Raw genomic sequence first — 16,182 nt, forward strand, 5'->3', positions numbered from 1 at the left:
GTATTGATTATAGGTCCGGGTCCGTATAGGTCGGCGTCTGGGTCCGGATCCGGACCGCGGTCCGCCTGTTGCCGACCCCTGTAGTAGAGTAACAAGTACAATATGTGTCGGTGAATTGTACTTGGCAAAGATGTAGATAAACTCATGAAGTACAATAACCTCAAAGTTGAATGGGAGAAATTGAAATAATTGCAGCAGTTTTTGTTAATAAGCACAATGGGAAGTATGGTTATACTAATGGATCTACTTCATTCCCACTTGTGAAGAAAATATTTTGGAAATGTAGCAAAGAAAACTGTAAAATGTCATTCTTTTGTTTCATAATTGATAGAATGAATGCAACATACAGGGAACTACAGGGAATCTGAATTGTGTTGAGAAAATCCTCTGAGTTTGGACCCTCATTAAAGATTATTGGACCGTTATGAGAGGGGGAAATGGCAGAATAGGTCTTCAGTTCACATAGTCGTTATTCTAAGGACCAATGAAGACTGGAAATAGCATCCTCCTAGAACAATACTCTGTAAATATTGAATGCCAATGAATCGTCTCGTGGTCGCTCACCCCTTCGACCTGATGCAAATGCCCGGATTCCTTTTTACTTTAACTGGAAGATAATTAGAGAATAAATCCATGAAATCATACCCTGGTGAAGAGCCTGGGACAACATCTGTATTTCCCTTTAGACTTTTAGGGATTTTAAAGATGCAATGTGTAAGATATGGAAATAATTACCCTTTAAAGGTCACCTATCAGGCTATTTTTAGGCAATAGCATAGGTCTCAGATATATCAAAAATATATCAAAAACATGTCTATGAAGTGTTTTGCTCAAAATACCAAACAGATCCCCCATTCTAGCCATGCCTCATATCCCTTTATTGCACTTCCTGTTTCAAAAGTGATGATTTGGGTATAAAGCTTTAAAAAGGAGGGGTCTGAGCTCATGGGGGACCCGGCAGCTACTGTCTAAACTAAATACTGCCGTGATGAAACGCCATATCATGGATTATCAAGGATTCTCTCTGAAACAGTATGGAGCTCAAAGGCTTTCTCTCTTGCCGGTTATACCACAAGGTGAGTTCCTTTTTATTTCCTGCTTCTTCACACACATGCTCTCCAGTACAGGTTAGCTCTGAGTGTTAGCGATGCTAATGTAAACACCGACCATATTACGTCCAAAACAGTCGGGCATTGTTTCTGATAGCAACGTTTCTGATAGGGCCGTGGGTCCACATTTCAGATATTACGTCATATCGGACGCAAATCTGGATCAGCTCCGTTGTTCCCCCGTTTTTAGAGATTTGGGTACGGAGGAAAAGAGAGAGGGTTTTATTTTCTGACTCTGCGTGAGTTCCCCGACACACCGGGGACACATCTTTATGTATACAAGACATCACAAAGTGCATTTTGCATGATACTGTAGGTCCCCTTTAACACTTTAAAATAATTAAGTATAATTATAATGTGAAGTTGAATCAGTTTTGATGTTATGACTTGTATTGTGTACGCAGTATGAGGACAAATAAAGAGCTTTTTGAACATTAAAGCAATACTAAATAGTCACTAAATACTAATATGAACCAATCATTTGCAGAATATGTCCCTTGAAGTCTGGTTTTTCACGTGTTTTGTGTAGAGCACGGAGGGATTAGAGAACGCTTGTTCCACCTTTAATGAAATATTCATATGTTGTTGTGTTTGTTTGTTTGTTAGAGTTATTACACACACTGACGTTATTATGGTCCGCTTTTACAGCTTCACCACGACGGATGTGAGTAATCCTCATCCTTCCTGTCAGGATCATTTTAGCTTGTACATCTTCCCAATAAAAACACACTTATAAACACAAACAGGAAGAAGCTCGTCTCAGTAGAGGAAGTTGAGTGCATGCAGTCGCCGGGATATGAACCGCATTGTTTCATAAACGCGTCTAAACGGCTCCACTAATCAGCAGCGTCTGGATCTGAGGTCTCTATATTTAGAAACTCTTTCTCACATCCCGAGTCCCCACCTCCAGAACTCACAATGCAATCCTGGAGAAGCTCAGAGAGAAAAAGTTTAATAATGGAAACCGCTTAGATTAGTCTCCATGGTAATGACAGGCAACTTACAGTAGCTCATCACACAGGCCTACACACACACACACACACACAGGCCTACACACACACAGGCCTACACACACACACACACACACACACACACACACACACACACACACACACACACACACACACACACACACACACACACACACACACACACACACACACACACACACACACACACACACACACACACACACACACACACACACACACACACACACACACACACACACACACACACACACACACACACACACACACAGCTGAGGGTTCTCGCACAGTCTGGAGTAAAATGCCTGTATATTGACTGACTTGTCCTACATGTTGTGATAAGGAATGATGATATGATGATCAATACCAGCAGCAATAACAATGTGTATGATGTATTGCTTGACTTCATAGTAAACCATTCAAATCAACTCAATCAATAAATGCAGAATCAGTGGTAATACCTGAATGATCTACACCTTGGTTACTTTCTATAAAGGTCTATATTTTTGAATGAAACAAAATAAATCTATTTATGATTCTCCCTCTCTGAGAAATGTGCAAACTGTTGAATCCTTAAATCCTTATGACAATACATTTTGCATACTTGCTTTTCTCAGTTATAGAGCGATGCAGACGACTCATGTCTCTCTCTCTTTATTGGCTTAAATGTACTTTTCAAATGTTCTCACTGCCGTTGACTCACTTTTTTTGTCATAATTCTTTAAATGTGTTAACGTGAAAGCTTCTTTTTGACCTTGGCAATAGCAGTTTATAAAAAGATCCGCTTACTATAATTTTTTTGTGGCTTTCAACCACATCTGATGGTCTTCATGACACGAATCTTTATTGTGTACTGAATGTTTTTGGGGTCAATTCCAGATGAAAAACTAAGTTATTTCAGGGTTGTTTGTGAAAAAAGGTGCATTTTCTGACATGGTCGGTACAGTAAGTGCATTTTAATTTCATGGGGACTTTAACTGGGGGTAAACTCTTCATAAGCTGTAGTCACATTTTTCAGGTTAGGTTTATTTCGTACTTAGCAGCTCATGTGCCGCGGCAGATAGCACAGCAATTAAGTCAGAAGTCAGTAAACAGGCGGCGGCTGTTTTTGTTGGCAGAGCCTCAGGCGAGAGGAAAGAGCAGAGCAGGTGTCAAATACCCCCCCCCTCCAAAAACACTCCACTCTTAAAACCTTTCACCTATAGAGGTTACAGGCAGAGGTGGGAAGTAGTGGAGTACAATTACTTCGTTACTGTACTTAAGTACATTCTTCTGGTATCAGTACTTTACTCCACTACTTATCTTTCTGACGACTTTTTACTTTGACTTCTTACATGTTGAACACAAATACCTGTACTTTCTACTTCTTACATGTTGAACACAAATACCTGTACTTTCTACTTCTTACATGTTGAACACAAATACCTGTACTTTCTACTTCTCACATGTTGAACACAAATACCTGTACTTTCTACTTCTTACATGTTGAACTCAAATACCTGTACTTTCTACTTCCTACATGTTGAACCCAAATACCTGTACTTTCTACTTCTTACATGTTGAACTCAAATACCTGTACTTTCTACTTCTTACATGTTGAACCCAAATACCTGTACTTTCTACTTCCTACATGTTGAACCCAAATACCTGTACTTTCTACTTCTTACATGTTGAACTCAAATACCTGTACTTTCTACTTCTTACATTTTGAACACAAATACCTGTACTTTCTACTTCTTACATGTTGAACACAAATACCTGTACTTTCTACTTCTCACATGTTGAACCCAAATACCTGTACTTTCTACTTCTCACATTTCCCAAACAGGCTGGTTCCTTTAGTTTGAATGTGTGTTTGGTGGCGTGATCATTATTATTTAGAGTCATTGCGTGCCTATTGATTTGAACACGATCCGTGTATCCATCATTTCCTGGTCTTCTCTAAAGAAGAGGGACCAATGAAAACGTTGTCATGTTGCCGTTGTTCAGCATGGAAACATTCATTAGCTAACAATGACATTATTGTTCTATTAATATAAAGGGAGGTCAGGTACTCTTTAAAACAGCTGCTAGTTATGGGTACTTTTTACTGAAGTACATTTCAAAGCCCTCTTTACTTTTACTTGAGTAAAGAAGTTTAGTCAGTACTTCTACTTTCACCAGAGTATTTTTAAACACGAGTATCTGTACTTCTACTTGAGTAAAGGATGTGTGTACTTTTGCCATCTCTGGTAAGAATGGACGTGACTTTCCACTCAAACTGAAAGAGGAGATTTAACAGAATTGGACTAATCTGAGTGTCTTCCTGCTGTGACGACTCTCTCCTTTGTCAGCGGCGCTCTGGGGACTCTCAGATTTCAAATGAAAGGCTCTTGTTTGCACTCATTTTCCTCACCGGGGAGGAAACGCATCAGCACAGATTGATGGACGATTGTTACGCTGATTACGATCAGAATTACAGGTGTGCTGCGAGGTAATGAAGGTTGGTGGCTAATAACGCGCCGGGGATTTACTGATAAGAAAGCCAATTTAAACTGGAGACAAGATGCTCCGTCTCTCCTGGATGTCCTCATTTCTGGGGAGGTCAGCTTATTGTTTGGAGAGCAGGCAAACCAAGATATCTCAGACACTCCAACGCTCTGGATCTCATTCAATTTCGATTCTTCAACAAAGACTTTATACATATCTTAAAGCTGCTGAAAAGGGGGTTTAGATTGGAAGAAGTACTCAGAACGTTTACAGTACGACACAGATAAAAGTCGTACCTTTGAAATGTCACTTTTAATTTTAGTCTTCCTTTGGTTTTGAAGTTTTAGAAATGAACCACTAATATCATCCATTATCGACAAACAAAGTTTATGTCGTCTATGCAAGCAGCTTTTCACGATCCATAATTACATTTATCGTTAGGAGGCGCCCTCTTGTGGCTGTCGTTATAATGACGGGAGCGACGGAGGAATTAAGATGACAGTAAAAAGGGCTAAAAAGTCTACATAGCGAAAATGATATGAGACTTTTACCCGTATAACGTTACAAGGTCAACCTGTAGTTTTCTTTGCTTAACTTGACTAACATTCGGAAACTAAGTTGGGTTAAAACTTGAACTTATCGTAACCCAAACCATGATCTTATCCTGAATCTAACCATGTCGTTTTGTTATCATTTCACAATGTTGACCAGTCACTTGAACTCTCCTGCACTCATACAGCATATGTTGTTTTAGAAGCCATTGGGACTCAATCTAAATTGTGTTTAAGGTATGACTTTTTTCAAATGGAGCCCACTTTGTGTGTCCTACTGTTTTCCCAACCTACACATTTACCATTTCAATCTATTCAAAAAGCTTTTCTTGGCTCTGTAGATGTTAAATATTAAACCCTCATGGGGTAAAATTCAGTTTGATGTTATGCCGACGTCTTTTATGCTTGCATTCCCTTTCTCATCTCTGGGGATAATAAATCTTTCCATCTATGAAATCTCAAACCTGCATCCTCAGCCATATTCACTTAGTCCCTATATTGATGTTATATCATATTGAAGGCAACATTGTAATCTAGAAACTAACTAATAAATAAAGCTATCTGCAAATCTAATTGAGTTTTAAATCACGTAAACAGTACTTGTCAGTCTTGCATCTGAGATCAATTTAAATAAATCAAAGTTGGTGAATCCCTAAATTGTATTTTACATACTGCTTGAGACTGTTTTGTCTTTTTGCTCTGCAGTTTCTTTACTTCCTCTGGTCCAGACCTCGGTATCTAATTAGTGTGAATAAGATCAGGTGAAACTCTGCTTCAAAGAGTGAGGAAAGGACATCTTTAATAACAGCCCTGCTTCGTAATGTAAGCCTATAAAGTAGGCTTTACTGAAGAACACACACTTGAGGGTCAGTAAACAATATGCAGGTAGAATTCACAATAAATAAGTGAGTTCATTTCATACAGCTTTAGTGACACACACCCACACCCACCCACCCACCCACCCACCCACACACACACACACACACACACACACACACACACACACACACACACACACACACACACACACACACACACACACACACACACACACCCACACACACACACACACACACACACACACACACCACACACACACACACACACACACACACCACACACACACACACACACACACACACACACACACACACACACACACACACACACACACGAATAAGCACGGAGGGCATGATCTTGGGATTGTTTGCGTTGTATGCATAACTGATGAACCCTGTGGATCAGCTGATGTTTTATTCAGATATGTAAACACGTTTATTACGAGTGGAAAAGCTGTTTGCTGTTGAACTTTCAACGTGACCTTCATGGAGAAACATCTCACATGCTTGTCATTTCTCGCACTATTACTGGAAGCAGTCATGCCTATATTAGAAATGTACCCGGTGTTTTGGTTGAATACAAAGCTTGATTGAAGGAAATTTACAAAACAAACACATTTCAAATCCTCTAAGAAAGTGCATCGCCACACAGTGTGAATGAAATCACCCTCTTGTTGAATTACAGATGGTCAAATCAAGGCTAGACTGTCTTTTGTCAAGAGTGTTCCTCTCACTCCTTTTTCAAATACACATTATACCTTCTGACTACTTAATTTCAAGCCTATATGTTCATCGGAAAGCACCAGCAAAGCAAGAAAATGTCAAAGCAAGTGTAACAAGTGTCCTGAGACAACAGCACAGCTTTCAGTCAGCCTTCCTGGCATAAACAAATGTTAAAAATGATTATTAGTGACGCAATGTTTTCTCCGGTAATCACTGTTTATGGATTTTGGCGGAAGTGAATGTCAGACTTGAGCTTCCCAAAATGCCGAGGTGATAAAGGTCAGAAAATGAACTCTGAGCTATAATGGCTGTGGAGAGACAAATGCAAACAAGGGCGAAATAAACAACGGTTGATTCTTTAAGCTTTTATTTACAACAGTTATATGTCGCACGTAATCACAGGCTGATCTAAGACATGAGGATTCATCGGGAATACAATGTGGAGGAACAGAGGCAAGAGAGAAGATCCATACAGCAGTAGAAATAAATATATTTGTGTGTAAATAAACTGGCTAATCACATTTCCAGTGTTTCATCTCCTCTTCTTCAATCAAGGCTCTGACGTCTTCAGGAACGCTAACTCTTTTAAAAGATCACTTGTCAATCCCAATACAAGGTGACAACATTTCCAATGAAATGGGACAATATGTTAGTCCTTGGCCGCCCACAAAGTGTACATTTGGATATTCTGGCAAACATATATGGTACTGTAAGCTTTTAGACAGAGTAACTACTTTCATTTTTTTGCCCCTGGCTACAATTTGTTGCGACTAGTCAAGCTAGCTAGCATCAGATAGCAAGCTAGCTAGCTACGTACAACATCGCAAACACATAAATTCCTAAAATATTTAACTCACAGGCTGTACATAATTTAAGCTAGGTAACACAAGTTACCTAAACCAAGTTATTTTCGTAAACATTACCAAGTAGTAAATTCACCACGTGTTTCAAATGTGCGATCTAGGTGAAGTTTGCCCAGTCTAAAGCATTATAAGGGAAGTGAAAACAAGCTTTTTAATGGACTGATAACTAAGGAAATGGGTGGCAAAGCATGGCCACCTACATTTAGAGATGGGGCAACACAGATAATAAGATAGTTTACTCCTTATTGGAGTGTCTAGCTCCGTCCCATAACAAATTAGCATTAGCAACAATTTGATGGTGGGGTTCGCTATTTTTCAATGACATGAATTCCTGTGTCAAATGTAAACCTAACACAAATGAAAAAGTCAAACTCCATCTCCACAAGTGAGTGAGTCGACTGAAGTAAATTCATTTTGGTCTCTGCCTTTAGAAAAAAGGAGATTCAGGCCAAACAGCCAAACCGTAAAGATGTTAGCTGTATTATTAGCATGATGCTAACGTACGGGCTGCTTATGCGTTTCCTCGTCAGTGTTTACTGTAACCTTTTAATGATATTTACATGTGATTTAGATGAAGAATACAGTATTTACAGATCTCCATCCTTCATTAAGACGTGCATTAAAGAGCCCTTTAGGCCCCGGCCTGCTGGGGGGGTTCCAGGGCTCGGATGTGGACGCTGGGCAGAGTGAACCAAGCTAAAGGAAGATCTCGTCCAGCGCTGTCGTCCTGAAACTTTATGTTCAGGTAGAAATCTCCGGTGTAGAGGAAGAGCAGCGCGCCCACACACACAGAGCTCTCTTTGGGTTTCACCTGGAGAGGGAAAACACAGACAGAAAGGAAACATGAGCAGACATCTTTAACGTAGCTTCATTATGAACCTGGAACACAGTGATGCTGCAGCCCAACACAGTCTCACGGCATTTCGTGTTATCGTCACGAAATTAATCTATTAATTCGTGTTCACCAACACGATTTCGCCATTTTTTTCGTGTCACACAGAACGATTTTAAAAGCAATGTAAATAATAACAAATTAGAAGGAAAAAAAGATAACAAAAATACAGATTTCAGTATTCTGACACAGAACGATTTCAAAAGCAATGTATTTCTATTGGTAGTATGTTTCGTGCCTGCACCAAATAATAACAAATTAGAAGGAAAAAAAGATGACATAAAATACAGATGTCAGTATTCTGAGGCTCTGAGACATTTATTTTCCTCACTGACGGCAAAAAAACTCAGACATTATACAATTTAAAATAAAAGGGATAGGGTTAGGCTTAGGGTAAAATATTGAGTAAGAACATGTTTTTATGAACCACACAGCTTCTGGTCTTCCAAGACCCGACCGGACAAAAAGACGTGTTGCAGGCACGAAACATACTACCAATAGAAATACATTGCTTTTAAAATCGTTCTGTGTGACACGAAAAAAATGCGAAAATCGTGTTGGTGAACACGAATCAATAGATTGCATTAATTTCGTGACTATAACACGAAATGCCTGGGTTGTGCAGCCACACGAGAACGGTAACGGTCGTATCTGCTACAGTTCTCTATCAGATAGACGGTTCGGCCACACGAGGCCGGCAGGGAAACGCAGATAACGATAACGGGTCCCTAGGTGGGTAGATCTGGGGACGCAACGCTCTGGGGGGCCAAACGGCTCCGTGTCTACGCCTATACGATCATTTCCTGATAACGTTGAAGCCATAGCCCCGCCTCTGCCCACCTGCTCAGAGATCAGCTGCTGGGCTCTCAGAAGAGGGGGAGAAAAAGAGAGGCTCCGTGTTTTATTCTTATATTATTATATAGAGTCGTTATCAATTTGTTTTAAAGCTCAATAAATAACAAAGAAGACCTTTGACCGGCACTTTTCTAATTTTGTCCGGAAGATTTAAACTTTAACGGACATCTTGACCGGCGAAACAAACTGAAACTGAAACTCTGCCGCTCGGTCCCCTCGTCCCTTGGAAGAGGCGGAGAGGTGGGTGTTTGTCATCTGCTGGTGGACTAACCGGAGAGAATTACAGCAGGAGCAAACGCTTGCCTCGGGGAGGGAGAAAAAAAGCCACAGCGGGGAATAAACAGAAGGGTAACCATGGCAACCATGCGCGGGAAGTCTTCTTCGCTGCTTTTGTGGCAGGAGTACAGCGCCACTTACAGGCCCGGCATATGTACTACAGCGTCTCCAGCGCTTTCGAGCAGTCTCGTGTGAACGGACACGTTTCTGGTGCCTGTTGCGTGAGGACGGAAGACTTTTTTGATATCGGATTTGGTTCGTTTGCGTTACCGTTCTCGTGTGGCTCCAGTCTGAGACAGAAGAGTGAAGCCAGCAGGGGAGTTTGGTTAGTTTGAAAGCTTTGATGAAAAGGTGTTAAAGTTTAAAAAAGATATATGTTTTTTAAACGGTCTTCTACAAGCAAATGTAGGACATATAATGGGTGTTTTAGTATGAGGTAGATAGCCATGGGGGTACAGAAAAAGTGCATCAAAATAGTGCAAGTCTCGTAGCAAAAATGAACAACCTTTGGCATGTCCAATCAGAATCCAGTATAATGCTGTCTTACGGCGACAGAGATAAGACACTTTTCTCTGTTGCAGACTATTTGATGTTTTTTCCCACAGACTCACAAAAGCCTCTTTCAGATATGCATCCTGTGACATAATTCACATGTTGGTGCAGCGTTCTTTCCTTCATTTAAAAAACAATTCCCAAAATGAAGTTGTTATGCAATTTCAGGGAATATGGGGAATTCATTCATCTCCTTTTGAGACTCTCTGTTCTGCCAAGCTGCTTTTTCAAAATTCAAAAGTGAGAACGCCCTCCTCTGTCAAGGTTGTTTTTGATTTAAAGATCACAGGCGTGACATTTAAAGGAACATACCCGTGTTTTTGTAGTTTTAAGCTATTGGCTGAGCATGATGGAGTATAGGTTTTAAATGTTTCTCTTGCCTGCTGGACATTTCAATTCAAGTCTTAATTTACATTAAGTTAGAACGTGCTTTACTTCATCAAGGCAAACATTACGCCTGCCTCCACTGTTCCCTGAGGTAGATTAATGTGTATTCTAAAGCCTGAACTGCAATAAAACATCATGTTAGAATCATTTGGAGAGCCGTCATTACGTAACTGAAGCGAACCATAAATCTGAGCGAGCCTGAGGAAGTAATTTAAAACACGATGATGTGCTTTTAAATACTGTGTACAGTCATGTTCCCTCATTTTTGTTAATGCTTTCTTAACATGGTGTTTGAAGGACAGTTGAAAGTATTTAGGGGGATGTTTTGGGAAGAAATTAAATATAATATTAAAATCTTTATTTACATTTGGTTAGGTTAGCTATGTTTCTACAGTAGCCCAGAATGGACAAATCAAACTCTGGATAAATAAGAATAAATTATTGTATAAACTGAGACATAACATCTTATGGTATTACTTTTTATTTGATATTGAATTGACCGTTTTTACTTTAAAACTGAATGTGTTTGGTCAGTACTTCTACTTTTACCAGAGTATTTTTAAACACGAGTATCTATAGAACTTCCACACCAACACTATGTGCAATATAAATACCATCATTACAAAACACTCTGCTATATAACATGTGCAATATTATTATTATTAATGTTCGATAAATGACGTAACTACTGCTACGTTTTTTTTGCACTACTAAATACTGTTAATATTTACATTAATGATGTGACCATCTATGTTTCCTGTAGTTATTGAATTGCTCTTTTTACTGCACTGTTAGTGTACAGTTTTATTATTATTGTACTTTTATTTAAACAATTTGATCTTATCTGTACATCGACTTGAGTAAAGGCTGTGTGTACTCTTGCCCTCTCTGATGACATGCATCTGGAGCCCTCACTGACCGTGTCGATGTAGAAGGTGTTGGATCCGATGAAGGTCACGGCGTCCTCCAGCTCGTAGTTCTGGACCCCGTTCTGGTAGTCCTGGTACGGGACCACGGTCAGCGCCAGCGGACCCACTGAGTTCTTACTCAGGTTGGTCAGCTGGACCTCCAGAGACACAGCGTCGCCTGATCTACAGTCAGCGACGACATCACAGTCACACGGCTTCCCATTCACCAGCACATCTGGAGACAGAGGACGATACAAAGGGATTAGGAGGAGGGGGACAGTTTCATCCCACAGGCCATGAGACTGTTAAACACCTGAACATCCATATCATTCATCTGTTTGCAACTTCAACTTCATCATCTTGATTAATTGTAAGCAGCTTATGACCCACGTGCTGAATTAATGATCTAATATATCATATTCCAATTACTTGTATATAGACTCTGCTTGCACTATTTCCATTATATTTTATTTGTATTACTTGGACTATTTTAACAATTGTATCTGTGTTATTGTGTTGCACTGTTGGAGGAGCCTGTGACCTCAGATTGTCATCGCCATATCTACACTGTAGCTACGTACACATGACACAAAAAGCCTCGAATCTTGACAGCTGTCTTTGTGTGACGTTCTATAGAAAGAAATGAGGAGAATCGGGCAGAATTAAGAGCACTTCAAATCTCATCCCATCTCCATTTCACCCGACCGCTAATGGCTGATCATTCTGCTTCTGGTGGACGATCAATACGCTTTGTTTGTCAGAAAAAACATTTCACTGACATCAGCGAGAGCTCTGGAGCTGAGGGGAGGACACTGAACTCCCTCCGGTTCATCTCATGCATGACTGATTAGTGTTAAAACAGGACGAGATAGTTCACACACACACACCACACACACCACACACACACACCACACACACCACACACACACACACACACAACACCACACACACACACACACACACACACACACACCACACACACACACACACACACACACACACACACACCACACACACCACCACACACACCACACACACACACACACACACACACAGTATATAACACACTACAAGACAGGGGCAAGCAACCCCAAAAAGCATAATAGGGCCTATTTAAGAATAATTTGATGACAATACTTTTGTACATTTACTGGATGTATTGAACGCAAGACTTTCAACCTGTAATACAGTCTACTTTGACTTTAGTTTGAAATCTGAGTCTTTCTTCCCCCTCTGCTCTCAGCTCTCTCTCTCCTCTCACAACCGCCCCAGGAACTCTGAGTGACTTCAATTCAATCCCTCTAATGTGAGGCCCGTCACTCCTGACTCGCCTCCATTTGGCTGAGGTACAGAGGGAGACACCATGATTTGTTTGGAAACAATGAGCTCACTGAACTCGCATCCGGCGGCAGGGATGAAGCATAAAAAAAGACTGACTCAAAACACGAGAGGGGGCCCGGAGAGATCACCCGAGTAATGACTCCGCGGAGAATAAAGGCACACACACACAAACCCACAAACACACGAACACACGAACACACGAACACACGAACACACACACACACAAACACACGAACACACGAACACACACACACACAAACACACGAACACACGAACACACGAACACACGAACACACACACACGAACACACGAACACACGAACACACAAACACACAAACACACAAACACACACACAAACACACAAACACACACACAAACACACAAACACACGAACGTGTTGTCAAACGCTTTCTAGAGTCAGGCTCGCAGCTGTGATAAACACTGAGTCAGAGCTGGTGTGCCGATATGTTGCGTGTGGAGAGGAGTAGGAGGAGGGGGACATATCAAATCAAACTTTATTTGTATAGCCCAATATCACAAAACACGTTTGTCTCAAAGGGCTTTAAAAATACATCAAATATTCAAATTAATTACTATAAAAAGACAATAAAATGAATACCATGAAATGCCAGCTCTAACTGAAGGCTAACTTGTGGACACTCTCTGCCTCTGACATGGAGACAGACAGACCATCAGCAGGAGGGGAAATGATGGCGTGCTGTCAAACAGCCCGGAGAGCTGAAACTACAGGAGGTGACATTCAGATCCACGGCCGTATTAAATACGCACTTCACTCCAGAACCAGCAGGGGCTCGGGGGGGCTTTTTGTCTGTGTAGATGTGAAATGAAGTGTCACTTCGCTTGTAGTACATTTCAGGACTTTTCACGTAAACAATTGAGTTTCTTTTCCTTTTAAAATGACCAGTTTAAACTAAATCAATATCCACTTTCTTTGCAAATCTGTGGGGTTTTTTCTTGTCAATTTACCACTTTCATCTCAAAGAATAGCAAAGATTTTTTTTCACGTACATTTAAAATTAAAAATATTTTTTCTTGGGATATGTCCCTCTTTGCGAGGCTTTGTTTCCATAGTGATACTTCCGTGTGTTGACATGTCATTTTATGAGTTAAACCAAACTATTACCTTCCTCAAAATCATTGCAAAGAAAGTCGTTTTTTTTTCAATTAGAAAGATACCAACGCCACATAAACGAGGCAATACAATTGCATTTTATGAGATGCACCCCTTGTGCACCAACATAATCACTCAATGCCGTTTCTTAATTGCATACATTTTTGGTATATAATGGATCAGTTTTTCTCGTAAATGTTTGATTTTAACCACTTTAATCTCAGATGATATGAATGTTGATTTCCCCTGAATGTACAACTTAAATCTAAAAAGAAACTGAGTTGTTCTTGAGATATTACCCCCACCAGGCTCTGTAATTATGTTCTTATACATTTTCCAAGGCAGCAAAAGAGACACCAGTTGATCTGATTGCCCTAAAATTACATTAAAAGTGTATTTATTTGATTCAATATGCAGATCCCCGTACAGTACAGTAACTGTTGTTATTGCAGTATACAGTACAGAGCCATAACCCCTGCATCCTAATACATAATGTATCAAGAGGTTATAGCCATGCACAGCCTGATTTATACATACACATAGCCGGTGGCAATGAGCCTATAGTGACACCTAAGCATGAAGATATATTTAGTTTGTTCAAAGTCTTGTTGCTAGGAGATGTGCAAATTATAGATAGCCTACATCGGCTCGAAAACTGGAAATAAATTCCTTCACATTAAAGAGAACAAAAGAGAACGGTTAGACTGTAATGAGCTCACACACACACACACACACACACACACACACACACACACACACACACACACACACACACACACACACACACACACACACACACACACACACACACACACACACACACACACACACACACACACACACACACACACACAGTTGGAAGAACGCCAGCACGCTCTGATGAGTAAAACAACGACTGTGTTTACTCATCATGAAAACAAAAATAGATTTCATAACAAGTGTGCCTAATGTGAGCAGGGATGAGGGTAATGTTTAAGTTTTACACAACTCATCCATTATGTCACTTTTTAAACACGTAAACCAACCGACCAATATTGGAAACATCGAGGTTTCTGATTGGTCGGGGTTCTCTGCAAACATCTTTGCTTTTCTCCAGAGAGGACACCAAAGGTCACGACAAAACGCCGTAAACATCTGCTGTCTGTTTCCTGTTGTGCAGAGCTGAGTGACGTAGAGATACTTTCACCAATTACTTCCAGGTTACCTTCACTGTGATTGTGGAAAATGGGTTCATACAGGAATGTGTCTAGTTTTCTGAAGATAACAAAAGCCCAGTTGTGCTCTCTATTAGTCAAATGTATTACGATATAGGGCTGCTCGATTATGGCAAAAATCATAATCACGATTATTTTTGGTCAATAATTGATATCACGATTATTTATAACATCCATTTATTGAAATAAATAAATAATTGAACAGTATGTTTTTAACAGTTGATTACCCTGAACTTTAAGTTTAATTCAACTGAAAAACCAATAAAACAAATTATAATACTTATAAATAAAAATAATAATCGTTTTATTTCGATTACGTTGTTTTCGTAATCGCTGCAAGCCAAAATCGAGATTAAAATACGATGAATTGCACAGCCCTATTACGATAGCAGCCATCTTGGACAGTGACATTTGTGCACATGCAACAGGTACTGAAATGATTGTCTGTGTTGTGACAGGTAAGGAGGGAGAGGCATTTATATAAAGTAGGCCAATTCAAATGAACTCCATTGACCAGCTGATACAATAACGAGATAAAGACATCAATTCATGAGAAATATATGAGGTATGATTCTTAAATGGGCCATTAGGAAGGAGCATTTAAAACTTCGACATGCTTCACTACGTCAGCACATACCGCACGCATCTCTTTTATTTAATATCGTCAAATATTGCGTGAATATTTTAACAAGTAATTCACCTGGAGCTGTTTTTGATAAATCACTCAAGCGGTACAATTATCCAAATGAAAAATTCTCTTTTCATTTGTAAAAACTGTCATACTTGAAGAAGAAGGATTTTAAAGTCTAGAAGCAAGTCAGGTTTCGTGTAAGGACAATTAAAACAGCTGTTTCCTTTATCCCTCTCTATCCCTTTAGTATTCTTAGTTTTGACATTAGCAATCAATAAATAACTATTTCTTATTTTCCATAAAGCATATTAGCTGATTTTGAACTCAGTTTTGTATCATCTTGCTGATAGGCTTAGTTGTAAGAAGCTGACGACCCACGTGCTTAAATTATTCATATCTTTGATATGGATTTCAATAAACAATCTCAGGCTTACACAAATGACACATCATG

At 39.8% G+C, this 16,182-nt stretch overlaps 1 protein-coding gene across 3 annotated transcripts in view; it reads right to left on the reverse strand.

The window, feature by feature from the left end:
* Positions 1-7,030: 7,030 nt before the first annotated feature.
* trappc9 (trafficking protein particle complex 9) overlaps positions 7,031-16,182 on the reverse strand; it is a 308,135-nt gene continuing 298,983 nt past the window's right edge. For all 3 annotated transcript variants that reach the window (XM_034131111.1, XM_034131108.1, XM_034131110.1), the window contains 2 exons: positions 11,425-11,648; positions 7,031-8,354 (listed from right to left, as the gene is read on the reverse strand). In XM_034131111.1, coding sequence (XP_033987002.1) covers positions 8,175-8,354; positions 11,425-11,648 — 404 coding nt within the window. In that variant the 3' untranslated portion in view covers positions 7,031-8,174. The remainder of the gene's footprint in view (positions 8,355-11,424; positions 11,649-16,182) is intronic.

The sequence above is a fragment of the Trematomus bernacchii genome, unplaced genomic scaffold, assembly GCF_902827165.1.
Source record: "Trematomus bernacchii unplaced genomic scaffold, fTreBer1.1, whole genome shotgun sequence".
NCBI lineage: Eukaryota > Metazoa > Chordata > Actinopteri > Perciformes > Nototheniidae > Trematomus > Trematomus bernacchii.